At 42.6% G+C, this 17,863-nt stretch overlaps 2 protein-coding genes across 3 annotated transcripts; one reads left to right on the plus strand and one right to left on the minus strand.

Annotated features, from left to right (window-relative positions):
- Window positions 1-5,796: 5,796 nt before the first annotated feature.
- On the minus strand, window positions 5,797-8,459 carry cdk5r1b (cyclin dependent kinase 5, regulatory subunit 1b (p35)). Of its 2 annotated transcripts, none has more exons than XM_068736818.1 (2): window positions 8,128-8,459; window positions 5,797-6,954 (listed from the first exon to the last, which is right to left on the minus strand). In XM_068736818.1, exon 2 carries the CDS (start codon window positions 6,703-6,705, stop codon window positions 5,797-5,799), a length of 909 nt encoding a protein of 302 aa, XP_068592919.1. In that variant the 5' UTR covers window positions 6,706-6,954; window positions 8,128-8,459. The 2 variants fall into 2 exon arrangements, with proteins under 2 accessions (XP_068592919.1, XP_068592918.1); XM_068736817.1 differs by having other exon boundaries at window positions 5,797-6,957.
- Window positions 8,460-9,648: 1,189 nt separating this feature from the next.
- Window positions 9,649-17,704, plus strand: psmd11b (proteasome 26S subunit, non-ATPase 11b). The gene is made up of 13 exons (XM_068736830.1): window positions 9,649-9,747; window positions 11,148-11,249; window positions 11,345-11,541; window positions 13,327-13,384; window positions 13,660-13,854; window positions 14,366-14,510; window positions 14,607-14,667; window positions 14,985-15,047; window positions 15,290-15,415; window positions 15,731-15,766; window positions 15,865-15,916; window positions 16,105-16,247; window positions 16,336-17,704. The coding sequence occupies exons 1-12, from the start codon at window positions 9,657-9,659 to the stop codon at window positions 16,245-16,247; spliced, it is 1,269 nt and encodes a 422-aa protein (XP_068592931.1). The 5' UTR covers window positions 9,649-9,656; the 3' UTR covers window positions 16,336-17,704.
- The last annotated feature ends 159 nt before the right edge of the window (window positions 17,705-17,863 follow it).

The following is a 17,863-nucleotide window of genomic DNA, read 5'->3' on the forward strand; positions in this document are numbered from 1 at the left end:
GCTGCTGCTTTTAGTCCTTTTCTAAGCTTGTGTGCGGGTGTGTGGGTGATCAGATAAAACGTATCTCGTGCCAGGACTGATGTTGTGTTGACTCAAATGTTTCCCTGAGGCCAGCCGTACTCTGTAATGTGTGACGTGGAGATAGCTGAGCAGAGCTCGTCGTTAATCCACCCACTAACAGCTGTTGACGACGAAAACGGCTAAAACCCCTGCAGTCGGCATGACAATGCCGCTTCCCACTGCCACTGCGTCAGCCGTCACCGGTGACCTCAGCAGGGGTTTATAATCCACTGGTTGATGGATGACTATCTGCTGAGAAGAGTGGGATGACTGGGGTTTTTTCCCCACGGGGCAGTGGCTAAGTAAGACGGCACTGACTGACCCAGTGGTGAAATAAATGGGAGTTAATGGACAGAGAGTGATTTGCAAAGAGTGAACTGACCCAAACGAATCTGTCTGTGTGTGCGTTTGGAGATACAGCCCTGATTCCCAACCAGGAGATGCTTCTGCAGGAAAGACTGGGAATAGACATCTTTAAAGCATATCCACAACTTTCCTTTAGGATGAACGTAAACACACGTGTAGGATTGCAGATTGATGATATGGTTATTGTCACAATTATCAAACTACCAGCCCAGATAAGGCCCACTGCGCAGGGACCAGCCTCCCACCAACCCAAGCTACATGTAAGCTGCTGTGATGGAGAAGTTAGCAATACAGCAGTTAACCAGCGAGCAGAGCAGATGGAAAGGATTATTTTTGTCAGATTGCAGGAAATGGAGATAAGTATAACAATGTGATAAATGTTGGTACATTCAGTTTCCACCACACCAGCTGTTAGTACGTATGAATGCAGACAAAATGTCCCTTCTCTCACTTCTCCCTTTATTTCCTGTGTGAGGAGAGACACTACAGGTGAATAAGGTACAAATAATTCAATAGATATTACCACAAAGTTCCCCAGTAGATTACTTACATAAGACTGTTATTTCTAAAAGTTTTCTTAAATTTTAAGTTTAAATATGAAAATGATGCATTATATTATTGAATATGTGTTAATTTCCAGAACAGAAATCTGAACATTTCAAATTCTTGTTGCATTTTGTTGACAAATTAAAGTCAAATGTTTTTACAGAGGGAGTTTTGGATATCTCTTTGTATCTCGCCATAAATCAGAAAATACTGTCAACAACTATAAAGATTTTTTTTTTTTTTTTTAATAAAATGTTGTATACGTAAATGAGGCTCTGTATGATGGTGGACAAACCCCTCTGTAGAAAGCTTCAGAACATAGAGAGGAATGAAAGTGTAAAGTTTGGTGTATGTAAGAGCTACTGAAGTGGAGATTTCTGGATCAGAGTCTGAGAAAAAAGTCATTTAGAGAAAACGTCCTTTAAAGAGACGTTTAGTTAAACTACAGACATTTAGAAGACTCTACAGGTGAATAGAGTCAAAAAATAAACTCATAGATATCATCATGAAACTTCCACAGTAGATTACTTGCATTAAGATAATTATTTTTTGTATTACAAGTTTTCTGAAATGTTCTGTTTAAATATGCAAATGAGGCATTATGTAATGCTAACTTGACGCTGTATTTTGAATGTTTTATTTCCACTCGTCTAAAAGAAGAATGTACCTGTGTCTCGCCTCAAGGTTTTTCTGGGGTTCATAGTTCTTCCCTATCACAACTGACAGAGGGTAAATGTGAAATGTGATCATGTGAAGGTAGGGATCAAACCACCAACTCTAAGATTAAGTTGGATTGAGATGCCCTTGAGCAAGGCCTTTAACTCCCAAGTTAACCATGGTGTGAACCATGGTGTATTGATGTTCCTCATATAAACAGTTCAAGTAAAGACAAGGTAAATGTTTATACTGTGTTCAAAGTGCAGTCCACATCTGGAGGCACAAAAAGACAAGTGGTGAACGATCAGTGCATTTTATTTTTCCATCACAGTACAAAAATAAATTAAAATAGGCAGAAACTAACTGAAAAAAAGTTTCAATTACAGTAACAGCTTTTTTGTCTTTTTCAAAAAAAGAACATTTTTATTGAACAGCATCGACACCCCTCCCTCCGAGTCCTAGTTCAGTACCAGCGTGGTCATTGTATGCTCCACGTCCATAAGAAAACATGTCACACATTCTTCTGTACAAATAAAACGCGCTCATTCACTCTCTCTCTCACACACACACACACACACACACACACACACACACACACACGCACACACATGCAGCCATCAAATGCTTCCCTTTTTTGAAGTTCTTTGCCACTGTTTCGTTTTTTTTTATCTACAAAGTACGCAACAAGATACAGAAAAGAATTTGACAGAAATCTTTAACTATCACTTGAGTCTTTTTTCATATTTCATAAGCATTTGAAAGTATTTTCTCAAACAACTACTCAATGATGCAAAGTGGGGGAAAAACAAATGGCACATTTCAAGTGAATCGAGGGGGGAAAGTGGACAGAGAGAAAGAAGATTTGGGGTCTCTTCTTGATGCCCTTTACCCCAATGCCCTGCTTTGTTTTCTGCCACAGCAGAAGCCCAATCCAAAGTGCGTGTCCCCCCCGCTATTGTGCCAGCACAAACACTCCAAATGAACTCCCTCTCACTGATCTAACTCCACATGGGTAGCCACAGTCCCACAGCAGAGGAGGCCACAGGTTGTGACCATCAGAGCCGCACGTTTTCTCAGATTCACACTAACTCCGCAGTGGAGAAGCAACAAACGTGACAGAAGCCTTTTGTTAGCACGACCAGGCTGTTATGCTTGTTAGACAGATGTTCAGAACACTGCTAAAGGAAGAGAGTGTGCATTATTTGTTTACACAGAGTGCTGCAGGGATGACGTATTGTGTTCATCACTAGTGTTCTAGTGATGAGGTTTAGTTGTCTCATTCAGCATCTTGTTAGCAACGGGCGGCAACTTCCGTTTCTGAAAAGTGAAGCCAATGCCAAAGTGTCTTAAAGCTGCATTCTCTCTAGTGTCCATCAGGGGGCGACTCCTCTGGTTGTATAGAAGTCTATGAGAAAATGACTCTACTTCTCTCTTGATTTATTACCTCAGTAAACATTGTAAACATGAGTTTATGGTCTCAATCTCTAGTTTCAAGTCTTCTTCAATACAGCATGATGTTCATTTAGTACATTATGGTCCATTTAGAGTCAAACAGACCATAAAACAGGGTATGCTTTAGGGCGGGGATACACGGTGATTGACAGGTCTCTACCAGAGATGTATATGGCGTCTCTACTTCACTGCTCCGCAGTCCAAATATGGTCACTTCCGTTCATTGGTTGCAAAAAAACTAAATGCCGAACTAAAGGCTTCAAAACATCAGTCCACAAACCAATGGATGACTACGTCCACTTCTTACAGTCTATGGTGAGCAGCCGCCTTTTTTAAGACACGTTAAAGCTTCACTTTTCATGGGAGCAATGTTTACTGACATACTTTTATGTCGTAGAGCAAAACGTTAAAATCTCTTCAGCTTGTGTTAACTACAGACCTTATTTCAGGCATCTAACCAAAAACCCATTCAAAAAACCCATTGACTTCAAGATGAGGGAACCCTAAGTGCAGAAATGCTGACTCATTTCTGGGTTTTTAGGACTCATTCCTGCAGCACTCTATATTGAAATGAGATGTGAAAACCAGTAGAAACACTTCTCATCCATTTCTGGATGGAAATACTGTCGATAGAAACTATTCTCCTGTGAAACATAAAATAACTGCAATTGTTCTGCATGCTTTGGCTGCCGCTGCACACTGCAGCAGCTCATTTGAGTCAGGTGGTTTTCTGTGATTGAACGTGTGATCGTTCCTGGGAAGGTCGCCTCGTCTCCTACCAGCCTCTAGATGAGTGTGACGTCGCCTCGCATTTGATTTACACAGAGGGGATGCTGACGGATCATCTGCAGCAATGCTAAACATTGAAATAATCTGTCTCTGTCTGATATGTGGGACGGCAGGTCGGGTCGGCTCCTTTAAGGGCGTTTTCTTAAGTATGAGCTCAATGATGTGTTCTGTTAATAAGGTGTCCTTGATGACGTGACTTTGGTGACGGTCAGATTTAACATAGTTTTTTTTTTTAATTAGGTATTCATCGATAAATCCCTGCAACATTCATTTGCATAAACCAAATCAATCTTCATTCCCACCAAAGATAAGCACACCTACACCTCCTCGTGTCCTTCCCTTTTCAAAGTCTCTCCTTTCATTTACATTAAATGTGCCTAAATAAATACATAAATGGCAATAAATTAGGTGTCAGTAAGTTAGTTAGTAGAAGATGAAAATCCATCCCATCATTCAACAGCTGGACAAACAGTACAGAGTGTTCTCAGACCTGTGGGATTTTTCATCAACGATATGGCACTGTTTTAAACATTATCTATGCTGAATCATAAGCACAAAATCAAACGTCATTCCAAAAATTGACAAAAGTACAAAAAGAATTTCCCTGGTAAACAAATAGCCTATTTTAGCAAGCAGAGCTAAATAAACTAGTGTCACTTTGTTCACAGCATTCTCTAATGCAGATGCAGTTGGTTTACAAATCAAGTAAAAAGAAGAAAAGTAACGGTTGTTCCTTCCCTCCCGGAAAACGCTGTAAAATTGCATGGCACACGTGCAAAACATTACATTTCTAAGTAAAAATAAAAAAAATAGAAGAAAGAAATCAAAGAAAACTTGTTCCAGAAAAGCAATAAATAAGCCGCCATCGGTGTGAGCCTCTGGTGGAGTAAAACATCCATTAACTTGTTGTTTTATTTTTTTGTCTAGATGAAAATAAGTAGGTCTCTCTGAACACACACAGTACGACCGCTCATCATACGTCCTCTGGCTGTTGTAGTCCCACAATGCAGTGTTTGCCTCTTGTCCGTCCAGTAGAAGTCCTGTTGTAGAGCCACGAACAGAAAAACCCACGAAAAATATGGATCCACCATCAATGGCCCCCTGCCGTTCTTTCAGATATGCATTGCAGCAAAAGTAAACGTCCAGCGGTATCCGCGTTAACGGAGAGGACATGGCGTTCCAAAGAGCCAGAGTTTGTTGCAGCCGGGGGTGGTGGGAGTGTGTGTGTGTGTGGGGGGGGGGGGGCCTGTTCATCCGTGATGCATGAAGAAAGCCAGTCAGGCGATGGCCCTCACCCTCCTGCAGTATAGGCAGTGCACATCACATCGTCAGACAGTCAGAAGGTCACCGGTAGGCTGCCGCAGCCTCAGTCCTCTCCACATTCATTGCTGTAGATGTTCTTCCTCTTCTAATGTCTGTCTTTTTGTCTGAATTGTTTTTTGTGTGTGTGTGTGTTTTTCAGTATTTCATATAGATATATATCTGTACGTTAGCAAAGGATTTACCCAAGTCTGGCATTTGTTGTTTATACATCATTGTCAAAAAAACGCTTTCATTCTCAGGTTTACAGAAACCCATCCTTTGCTCGTTTGAAAATAGAATTTGGCCTTGATAATATTACACGTCTTCAAGAGTTTGCTTTTTAAACCCAATGGCCCCGTATTTAGGTGACGGTTACAAATGTTATCCCCCAAACTTAAACATTTTAAAACTATGACAATCACCGAGCCCCCCCCCCCCCTCTGGTTATAAATGTCAAATACTTCCTAATTGGCCTCGTCCCACTTCAGTTGAAACGATAATGAATAAATAGCAACACAGATAATCTTTCAAACTTGTCAAAATGCCAGACTGGAGTATGCCCCCCCTCCCCTGACCCCTCTGCCCCCCCTTTGCCCCCCACCCCACCCCTCCCCCAGCATCCCCTCACCGGTCCAGGCCGATGAGCAGGCGGCTCCTCTCCTCCTCCTTCTGGCTCTCGTTCTTCAGGTCGGCAAACACCTGAGTGAAGTAATGCGGGTCGGAGTTGATCTGGAGCATCTTCGCGCTCATCAGGTTGATGATGGACAGGCAGCGGTCCCAGAAGGTCTCCTTGGAGCTCTCCACCAGGAAGGGCTTGAGAGGGTAGGAGATCTCGTTGCCCATGTAGGAGTAAGACAGGTAGAGGCAGGTGAGCAGCACGGCCTGCAGCTCATGCTCCGTGGCCACCTCGGAGGAGACCACGTCCCGGCACAGCATGTAGACAAAGACCACGTTCGCCGGGGTGATGAATCCCTGGTCCTGCCAGCCCTGGAGCAGCAGGGAGCGGTCCACGCTGCGCAGCCACAGCACCGGGTCGGTGGGTGACAGGTGTTTCAGCCGGTAACAACGTCGGCACAGGAACTCCCCGAGGCAGCGCAGCAGCTCGCTGGTGGAGGCCTGGACGATCACTCTCTTGGGGGTCCCGGGGGCCACATTGGAGTTGGTCAGAGGGGCCTTCTTGACGGACGACACTGTGTTGTTGGAGGCCTTGGTGAGAGCCGGGGTGCTCTGATCCTGGGCAAAGGTGGACAGGTTGGCGCACGACTGCGACTTCTTCAGGTTTTCATTGTTCAGTTGGGTGACATTGTTCTGGTAGTTGCCGTTGGGCTGCACCTTCTTGGAGCCTTTCTTCTTGGCCGACACCGCTACGATCCGCTTCCACGGAAGCACGTTGATGAGCGAGTGGCGCTTCAGGTTCTTGTCTTTGGCGTTCTTGCTGTTCTGGACGGCCGTGTAGTGGCCCACGGTGGCCGGCCCATCCTCGAAGAGCGCCGCCTTTCGGTAGCTGGGTGACAAAGACAGCACGGTTCCCATGGTGACTGTGGGGAGGCGTCCAGGGGCTTCAGCCGCACTGGGTCAGAAGAGGGTCTGCCAGGGGGAGATCCGGAGGGTCTCAAAGCCTCTATGTGCTTCTGGGAGCTGGGAGTCCCGGGCTACAGGCTGCCGCTGCAGGGCCTGGGTAGAAAACGATCCTGTGAACGGCTCTCTGAGGGGATAACGATCACCTTGACTCAAACCGCCTCTGCTGGATTTCAGCGCTCTGTCTGCGTCTCCTGATGGCCTCTGCTGGAAGCACAAAAGATCAATAATCAGAAAATAAATAACTGGTGAAGCATCTCATACCTCTAGATTATCCATGGATGTTTGCAGAAAGCAAAAAAAAAAGCATTTGACATCATATTAGAGCTTTCATTCAGCACACATCAGATGATATCACGGTTATCAGCTCTGTAATGTTCTCATGAATGTGTGCCTGAGTGGTTTATCTGACCGTACCTCAGCCTCATTAGCACTATTGATCAGACTCAGTAAGTGGAATGGATCAGCATATAGCTTATACCAATTCATTCAAACTGTATGGATCCCTGCTTGCTGCAAGTGATCAATGTAATAAGCATCCTAACATATGTTAGTATAAATCTGCAGCATCTTACAGAGAATACAGAAAGAAACAACAATAACAATTCTACTCTACATTTGAATTCAATGTGGTGAATTCGTGAACGTTTCATAACGAGAGAGACATATTTCATGTGCAATGGCCGACGAATCAGAGCGAACCACGCGCCACCCCTCTTGCTAAAATGGAAGACATAAACACCTTAATAACAGGTGAAGGTCGCGTGTGATGCACATTACAACACGAATCCAAGGTCAAACAATTCCCCAAACATTAAAACTGGATCATCTTTAAAGAGACGTGTGATTATTTCTGTCGCGCGATACATTTTTTTTTATCGTCGCTGCGGAAACAAACACGACTGTCGACGGATCCACTTTGCTCGCCTGAGCGCGATCCGAGCTGCACGAGCCCCTCATTCCACCACTCTGTTATCAATCTGATTCATCGACGAGGGAGACATTCCTCAGCACGAGCTTTTAATGCGACTACACTGGGCGAAAAATCAGAGGACGCATCAGTGCTTGCTGCCCGTGTGTGCTTGTGAGTTGTGTACATCGGGTGCTCTCCGTGGTGCTGAAACTGAGCCTTCTGCGTCGAAATGAAAACGCTGGCCATGATAGGCGGTGGCTTAGAAATGAAGGAAATCCTCATCTTTCCCTGTAATCCGTTGATATCTCGCAATATATCGGCGCATTCAGCTGTCTGTAACGTTACATCCACATTTTTATCAACGTATTGACATATTTTCCTCAATGCGCATCATCTGTTTTCAAAATCTGACCTGCTGCACTTTACAGCACCGATATGTTCCAAAAAAATGGAAAGAGACTCACCAGATCTCCTGCTCAGTGAGGTTGTAATTGCGCTGTAACGATGGTGCTCCGTGTTTCTTTTCCTTACAGGACGCGATTAAAAACACAAAACCATCTCCGAGAAAAATAAATGCAACAAAGAAAAAAATAATCCGAGCCGAGGCACCCTTAAAAAAATAAAAGAAGCAAGCGTTGGATGAACACGCCCGGAGTCGGCGGTGCGCAGACGATGGGAGGCAGTTGTGGAATGGATGCTCAGATGAAGATGTGCTGCTGGTCCTCCTGGCCGCGAGAGATGCGGATGCTGCGAGGGCTGATGTTGTGTTGTGTGACTGACTGACTGTGTGAGGAGGGTTGACCAAAGGCGGTGGTGGGGCGCCGCTCTGCGCTCGGTGCGCGCGGTGAAACAACTCCGCCTATAACCGAACACACAGGAGGCGCACATGCAAACATGAACCCAGTGAACTCCGAGGATGTTTTTCTCTTCATGACACCGTTAGCGCCACTCCGATCAACATCATTCATCTATAAGCGCTCAGGTATGACGTGAGTCGATGGTTATCTAAGCCCTATAATACCTTTGTATCACATTGTACCGTTTCAATCTCCATATGTGCTTTTACAGTAATCTCATCTATAGTCTATATGTTCCTAGTGGGGTCTTTTCTTGTGTCTGTGGTAGTCCATTATGAGAAATGATCTGACCAATGCTTCATTTAGCCGTTTGGGAAGATATTGCTGCTTTATCCATATGAATAGGATTACGCTTTTACAATGTATAGGCTATTTTTATTGCCCCAAGTATTATAGTTGTACCATCCTATTGATGCTGCAGTTCAGTCACATTAGCCAGAGGAGAGTTACATGCTTTCCCACAAAGAACACATAATAACTGGAATTGTGTCTCATTATCATGACAACTATTGAATATTGGCACAAAATATTGGCTTTGGAAAAACACGAGTGGCCTGCCTCTGTGATATATTTGCATACTATTAAATGCATGATTCTAAATTACTATTGTTATTATTATTATTATTATTATTATTATTATTTAAGTATGTTGTCCAAAGAATGATGCTTTTGTGACAGAGCTTTGAAGACAAAACAATTGTTTCCATTCATATATCTAGTTTCATTGCATGCAGAATATTGATTTTTTAATTCTAAAAATAGCCTATTATAGGCATGATTTAAACTCTATTATCTATATTCAGTAATGTTAGGTCTAAATGAATGTTTTAAATACATCATTAACACTGCATTAAGCATATCCAACCATTATAAGCCTAGTTTGTCTTATTACTCATAATGACAATGACTACTTAACCACAGAATTGCATAAATTACATAGTCAGCACACGTACAAATCATCTGCGTACGTAAAGGAGCGTCTGAAAGGTGTTTACAACACATTTCTTAAATATGACTACCTTTCCCATATGCCTTTAAATCCCGGCATGCAAAGTCACACGCCGACGTCACGATACGCTACGTAACGTAGTCCACGCACGTAAATTTTCATTCAAGGCAGCATTTGAATAAGGAAGATGGCGGCCGCAGCAGTGGTTGAGTTTCAGAGAGCCCAGTCTCTCATTAGCACGGACCGCAACGCATCTATCGACATTCTCCATTCAATAGGTAGGTGTTGGGCCGAAGTTTTTTAGAGACGGACACTATTTATCTGACCAACCGTATTAAGCGTTTTCTCGGTCAGTGTTTAAGCGGCGATGTTAGCATGCTAGCTAGTGCTAGTTAGCATGCTAGCTTAGTTGCGTTCAGTAGCAAAGAGCCGGTGGTGAGCCGTGCTGACTCACTGCTGAACGGTGTTTAACGGCAACTGCTAGTGGATGTTAGCGAGTTAGCTCGTTAGCAGCTTTGCTAACTTTAAGGCCTGGACGTGAAATATGTTGTGTAGTTATGAGTAATGTTATGTTTTTGAGTGTTTAGTTCGGTCATTGACCGCTGTTTCTAAAGCTAACTACCACTAGCGCAACTAAGGACTGTCATGTTAGCATTGTGGCTAACGTCTTTAGCTTGTTGTCAAAAGCCTTCGACCCTTCTGGTCAACACAGTGAAAGGCAGCTCTTTGACAGAGTGAAAATAACGTATTACTGTTATCAATGGGACATGTATTGCTAGTTGGCTAATGTTTCCTTGTGTGTTAATGGTTGAGCTAACACGACAATGTTGAAATTGCATCACTTTATAACAGCTAATGTTACTGTAAACAGGTCTTATATTTCCCATAGTCACTTCAGCCCACTAGCTGTCAAGTTGTCCGGCTTCACACTTTATTTCCGTCAAGTATTAATGTCGTGACTAAACATTGATTTTGTCCTCAGTAGTGGGGTAACATTAAACTAATGTATTATCAACTTGACAGAAAGCTATTTAAGTTTTCAGAATCTGAACCGTTTATTTGCCAAAGTATGTTGCACATACAAGGAATTTGACATGGTGGATGGTGCATAACATTACACAATCAACACAGACAAACAAGACTTGATTTAAAAATGGAAACGTATAGAAATTCACTATGGATATATTAAAATATGGTAAATAAACAAACAAGATAAGAGTATATTAAAACATTTTGATAATCGTTTAAGTCATTTGTCGAGCAAAAAGCCAATTTGCTGCTTCTCTCTGCTTATTATAATGTTAGTTGTGAATGTAATATGTTTTGGACTGTTGGTCGGACATACAAAGCTATTCTAAGAGAACATTGTGATCTGCGTTTTTCCACTATATGTTTCTTTTAGACTAAATAATATCTACATAAAACCTATTGTTAGTTGGATCCATAGTTGTCCGATTGGTGCGCGGGCCAATATTGAGTAGTACTGAGATGATGTGACATCTAAAACCATGAACCAGGACTGAGTCAGATTGTGGTTTCCAAAGCTTAAATAGTCCAGGACTCGCATTAGTTACATGAGTGTGTCACATTGCCTTCCAGACTGTTTAACATATTGCATCCAGCAAGGATAAAATTGTCACCTGTTGTCTGATGTCACCTTGTTGCTTTTCTTTAACAGTCAGGAGAGATGTCCAAGAGAACGATGAGGAGGCTGTCAGGGTTAAAGAACAGAGTATCCTGGAGCTGGGGACACTCCTGGCCAAGACGGGACAGGCTGCAGGTAACAATCAAACCTTGATGTCATATGTTATGTTATGTTATGTCATATTTATACATTCTAAGACATTTCTTCTTCTTTTTTGTGGCTGTCTCCAGAACTTGGGGGTCTGCTGAAATTTGTGAGGCCTTTTCTGATTTCCATCAGCAAGGCCAAGGCGGCCCGGCTGGTCCGCTCTCTGCTCGACCTGTTTCTTGACATGGAGGCGGCAACAGGGCAGGAGGTGGAGCTGTGTCTTGAATGCATTGAGTGGGCCAAGACCGAGAAGAGAACCTTCCTACGACAGGCTCTGGAGGTATGGAAGTTGATGATGCGCTTGTGGGTGCTACCAAAGGGAAAACAAGTAGCTTAATATGCCATACAATATTTCCCATCACTCAGGTATGTTCTAAAGAACAATGTTGGCATGGCTTACTGCTAGAATCTGACAATAGGGGACATTTTGTCCCTTCTGGCCACCATCTCTCCTTCAACTGGGAATAGCTCATGTATAAGGTAGAGAAAACCTGCAGTATACAACTGGATATCACTGAGCTGCAGTTTGACGACATTGTGTAGGTAAAGTTATCAGGCTATAAACGTGTTTTGCGAAAACTTATAGCCCATCAATTATGCTGTCACAGGTTTATTATTTACATTGTTTGACACTTTGATTGCAGATGAGGCAGAACTATTGGATAAAACCACAAATGGCTGATTTATTCGTCCTCTCACCCAACCTTAGTTAGCGTTGACATACAACACCCTTTATGATTAATGATAATGAAAACAGAAGGGATATTTCCAAACATAAATAGCAGCTGTGGTAGGGGTCAAGTTCACCATGTCCTGACTCATGGAGTGTACACACTGTGGTTATGGTGGAGGATTAGGTTGTTAGTAGATATGCAACTCACTACTGCGGCATTACTTTAGATTAAGACCAAAGAAACTTGATAAATGTGATGAAGCAAAGTTGTAAACTTGCCGTAAAAAAGTAACAACGAGAGATGATTATAGAGCTATCACACATGGCCATCTATGATGATGTCACCCTGCTGTTCACCTGAGGTTCACACTCACAGCCAGGAAGATCTGGAGCTTTTGGCTCAATTACAAAACTCAGGAACAAGAAGATTCTATGACGGTTCTATGAATAAAGTATAGAAGGGAACTACGAAAGTGTTGCATGTACAAATTATTGAAAGCTGAGAAGAGGGATGCTCTTTAGACCGGCCACTGTTTGCCTTTAGACACACATTATGAGTAATGTGATAGGAGTAAACAAATCACAGGAAGCTTTGAGCTCAGAGAGAGAAGTCCTCATGTTCTTAGATCCACCTTAAAACACTGTTTTGAGGAACAGCTGTTAGGAATGCGTCTGTAGACAACATGATATCCTGTTGATAAATGTAATGAAGCGTTCATTTTCCCAAAGCTTTGGTGGTGAGCATCAGGTTTATGTGTCACCCTTCTACAAACAAACGCCAAAGGTTTCTTTTCAGATTCACTATTTTACTTTTTCACAAAGATTTCTGCCTCAGCGGGCAGTAATGTAATGTAATGCAGCTTCAGAATGCTGCATTTCAAGTATCATGATGATCACTTGTATGCGTTGGTGTTCCACCTTTTGAGGACAGTTGGTTCACCTCCCGTCTCTGCCACGTTCTAGAAGAAGCAACTCTAGGAAATGTAGGACCTGTCTGTAATTTAGCACGTTCTTCCAACAAGTGTACGAGTGGCATTTCAACATCTTGGTGTTTGCGATGCATCGCTTCATGACAGTTGACATTTAGAAGGCACAAGCTAAAACGTATCTATTCCATCATGTGGGACAAAATGTCAATGAAATCGTTTTTTCTGTGTAAAGAATGATAAAACCAAGCAAGAACATCAGGTTCTATGTTTGCTTCTATTGCTCAGGGACTGAAGAAGAACGTTAGCAGCTATATCTGGTACGAAACATCTTCTCTTTGTGTGAGATTCATGCTTTTAGTACATGGTCCACAACAATTAAATGTTAAAAACTAAACCTTGCTTTTAGAAGAAAATGTTTTGAAGCTGCTTTCTGCTCGTCTAAATGAATTCTCTCTTCTTTCAGGCACGACTGATCTCGCTCTATTTTGACACCAAAAGATACCAGGAGGCCTTGGCGCTTGGTGAGTGTTTAGAGATAAAACATTTGTGTCTTTTGGTAACTGACAGCTTCTGTCTTCTGCTTCAGAGACTTAGCGAGAAGGCCGGCCAGATAGCTTATAAACAACATGCAATGCAGTTAGACATGTTTTACTTAGGAGAGGAGGAAATAAAAGAGCACATTTCAGACTATAAATGCATATAAATTTGCCCCCGAGCTGTTTAGTGTTGTACAAAGTTATTGCAACAGTTAATGTGCATGACATTATAACTCTCGTTCTCATTCTCTTTCCCTCAGGCACTCAGTTGCTCATGGAGCTGAAGAAGATGGATGACAAAGCTCTTCTGGTCGAGGTTCAGCTGCTGGAAAGTAAGACGTACCACGCTCTCAGTAACCTGCCCAAGGCCCGCGCAGCCCTCACCTCAGCCAGGACCACCGCCAACGCCATCTACTGTCCCCCGAAGCTCCAGGCCGCCCTGGACATGCAGTCAGGTCAGAAGTGTTCACTAGTCTCACTTCCAACGCTTACCGGGGCTCAAGTGGTCCAGTTTCAAAAAATGATTCTCGATTTACGGCACAAAGTAAATGTGTTTATCATGTCAAACACAGCTGTGTCGTCAGGAGGGTTTTTATATTATAGTTAATGTGACACAACACTGTCCATGATGCAACTCTTACAGTTGCTTGAAAAAGAGCTATGTGATGTGTTCTGCATTGACTCAGCTCTTTTTATGCTGATAATCATCTCAAAGTCACACAGTTTGTTTACCAGAAGACCTGTGGTGCCGATGGTATCGTAGTTATTCATGACTTCTGGCTAATTCTTCTGACAACATTTTTTAAAAGAGATGTTTAAACCACAGTCACAAAGCAGCTCCAGTGTTCGTCTCCAGCCCGGCGAGTTCCTCCGGTCTTTGTTGGTATTTCACATTTCATGGTGGCCGACGCGGTTTGTTTTGGCCGCAGATGATTTAACCGTCGCGCTGCGTCTGGTCTGTTGCAGGGATCATCCACGCAGCGGAGGAGAAGGACTGGAAGACGGCCTACTCCTACTTCTTCGAGGCCTTCGAGGGCTACGACTCCATCGACAGCCCCAGAGCCATCACATCGCTCAAATACATGCTGCTGTGCAAGATCGTCCTCAACCTGTGAGTAGTGCTTCAAACTTTACCTTTACGTGGTTCCTTTGAGTCTATATATATATATATGTTGTTGTTAATGTTTCTGTTACCGGACTGTTTCAGACCAGAGGAGGTCCAAGGCCTGATCAGTGGGAAACTGGGTCTGCGACATGCCGGCCGAGAGGCAAGTACCAAATATTTTCTACTCGGAGCCGACTGGGCAGAGCAGGGATGTCATTTGTTCAAACATCAGTTGTTTTTCTTGAATATCGCTGCTGTTAAAAAAATGGATTTCTGCCTCTTGTTCACATAAACAATGTTCTACTTTTGTTGGGTTTTGTAATGGAGCCAAACAGTGTTTAAGTTTCTTTGTGACTACTTCTTCTGTCTTTCGCCTCTTAGTTTTGTGCTGCTACACGGTTTTATTGAGGTGGTTTCTGTAGAATGACGTTAATCTTTTTTTTTTTATTCTTTTTTTTTTTTTTGTCGTTGTCCTTCCAGACAGATGCAATGAAATGTGTCGCCCAGGCCTGCAAGAACAGATCATTAGCAGACTTTGAAAAGGTAAGAATGTGTGTTAAAAGGATTCACATGCAGTTGAAGCAAACCTCCAATTAGCCTTTCTGCTCTACTGCTCCTATTGCATGCTGGGTACTCCGTGACTTTTAGTTTCGATGATTGTACCTGCTTCTAATAAGCCAAAACCTTTCCTCCAAGTGTTGCTCAACATGTAACCCATTTTAATGGAGTTTTTGCAGTAAGCTTCTACACAAGTATCCTGACTGTTGGAGTTGTGCGTCTTTCAGGCCCTAACGGAGTACAGAGCCGAGCTGAGGGACGATCCCATCATCAGCACTCACCTGGCCAAGCTGTACGACAACCTGCTGGAACAGAACCTCATCCGAGTCATCGAACCCTTTTCCAGAGTACAGGTACGGATTCAGTAGAACCTTGCTGTATTTCATTACCAGGTCCTGAATCTTTCTTTTCCCTTGTTCCTCACCATTTCCCTTATTTACTCACTTTGTACAAAGAGTCTCTAAAGCCCGATTGAGGCAGGAGAGGTTTTATTGCAACTGTCACCAGAGTATCTTTTGCACTGTGCAATCCCACTTTCCTAATAGTCATGCATTGTGCTAATACTGGGGCATGCTTTCCATATTCAAGACTTGTATGAGTGTGAACTACTGTACTTGTTCCTCATCATTTTAACAAATACTTAATATGTAATCCTCTCCTGTTTTCAGATGGAACACATATCGGGTCTAATCAAACTGTCAAAGGTATGTATATTTGCAGTTAACATATTTTTTCTTAGTTTTAAAGTCATTATTTAGGTCTTAAAATGTGGGTTTTATTATCATTTCTTTTCTTTTCATAGGGGGATGTTGAGAGGAAATTATCACAGATGATTCTGGACGAAAAGTTTCACGGTAATTGTACTTCACAGGCAGATTAAGAGTCTTCAGTGTACTGTGATGTATTCCTGTGACACAGAATATATTTATATATAGAGATATGTTTCTGTGACACAGAATATATTTATATATAGTGATATGTTTCTGTGACACAGAATATATTTTTATATAGTGATATGTTTCTGTGACATCATGTTTTTCAGGCATCCTTGACCAAGGCGAAGGTGTCTTGATCATTTTCGAAGAGCCACCGGTGGACAAAACATACGGAGCAGCCTTGGAAACAATTCAGAACATGAGCAAAGTCGTGGATTCACTTTACAACAAAGCCAAGAAGCTCACATAGGTAAAAAAATATGTTTAATTAAGAGAAAAAGCGTTGCTTTCCTGCTCGTTCTTCAGTCTCTACTAAATGTTTTGTCTTTGGTCCTCAGAGCAGATTTCCACGGCAGTGCGATGGAGGATCTGTGTGGGTTTGACCAGCGTGAGTAACATTTTAAGAAGGGGACGAGGGAGAGCGACGAAAACGTCCCACAAACAGGATTCCCCCATCAACCCCCCCACCCCCCTCCCTCCTCTCCCTCCATGGACAATTTCATCACTTCTCTTGTTTGTTCTTAGTTTTGTTCTTTCCCTCCTTTTTTAATTTTGATTTCTCTTCAGGATTCTGTATAACACTCAGCGGCCAAATCAGGCCATCAGGGAATATTGTACAACCACGATGAATAAAAAAACAGATGAAAAGGTTTAAGAATACATATATGTTTATATCTGCTTATACGGTCGGGCTTCAAAAGCCTTAAGCTGACTTCACTGCAACCTCAACGGTGCAACCTTGACCTCCGCGGCCTCGGACTGCTTACGCAGAAACGAGCCTCTCCTCTTCCTCCTCTTTCTCCTCCTCCTCCTCCTCTTTGTCCACGTCTTTCAGAAGCACACTGTTTTTGGAAGGTTGGGATACTCCTTGGGATACTGAATTTTAGTCGAAGAGCCCCCCCCACCCCCACCTCCCTTACTCTTATTTCTTTTCTCCTCACCATATCAATGCCAACAGTTACGTCCCCACTGTATTTCAGATATGTATTAAACTCACTTTATTTGTTTTTGGTTTTGTGTTTTTGTTTAAAAGAAGACGAAGACAGAGAGAGAGAATCAGATGGTTGCCACGTGTCTGCCCGCCCTGGTTATTATGTACGTTCTAAACAAAAACAGACAGGATGCCATTTCACCACTTGTGCCACTTTTTGGGCGCTTCTGTTTGCCTCGGTGCAATCTAAAAACGGGAGGGCGGAGGTGGAGATGTATTCATCGCCTCTGACTGAGCGGTTCTCCATTGTTAGTTCCTAGCACTAGTGTGGTATGCTAGTAACCAAACAATTTGTATGGTTTTGATTTGGTTTTGATTATTTTTTTTCTTTTGTTTTGACTCTTATAAAGACATTTTCAAAAATAAATATTTTGTATTTTAAGGATTTTTGTCTTGTCTCTTGCAAAAAAAAGAAATGGTAATTTGACGTGGTGACTTTAATGGGCCACTCGGCTGTGTTTGTTGAACAGTGTGAGGGGGAGAAGACGGGATGTTTACGTGTTGCAGAGTGTCTTTGAAATGTGACCCAGAAATAAATGTATGAAATAAAATCAGAGGACAAGTCGAAGGGAAGCTTTCTACATCGGGAACCGGTTTTTTTTTTTGACACTGAAATACAGAATTCACCCGAGAGTCTCTTCCTCCTCCTGCTGCTATATTTGTCACTAATTTGAAAAAGCAACTCACATCAAAGGGCATTAAATCAGTCAAACGGACAGCTTTGGATCGTCTTTTATTTTGATTTGTACACAAACGGCATGATAAAGACCCCAACACATGTTACAGACATTTTAAACATTTGTAACACTATAACTGATTTTATTATAAGAGATACAAGAACATCTGAACAGCATCAACAGGCTTAATTGTGTTCA

This window comes from Cebidichthys violaceus, unplaced genomic scaffold, assembly GCF_023349555.1.
Source record: "Cebidichthys violaceus isolate CVI_PGR_0920_01 unplaced genomic scaffold, fCebVio1.0.p SCAF_72, whole genome shotgun sequence".
Classification (NCBI taxonomy): Eukaryota; Metazoa; Chordata; class Actinopteri; order Perciformes; family Stichaeidae; genus Cebidichthys; species Cebidichthys violaceus.

Coding starts and splice junctions, on each gene's coding strand:
- cdk5r1b (XM_068736818.1), bottom strand. CDS start 6,705: ATGGGAACCGTGCTGTCTTTGTCACCCAGCTACCGAAAGGCGGCGCTC.
- psmd11b (XM_068736830.1), top strand. CDS start 9,657: ATGGCGGCCGCAGCAGTGGTTGAGTTTCAGAGAGCCCAGTCTCTCATT. Junction 11,542..13,326: donor TCCTACGACAGGCTCTGGAG/GTATGGAAGTTG, acceptor CTCTTCTTTCAG/GCACGACTGATCTCGCTCTA. Junction 15,048..15,289: donor CATTAGCAGACTTTGAAAAG/GTAAGAATGTGT, acceptor TGCGTCTTTCAG/GCCCTAACGGAGTACAGAGC.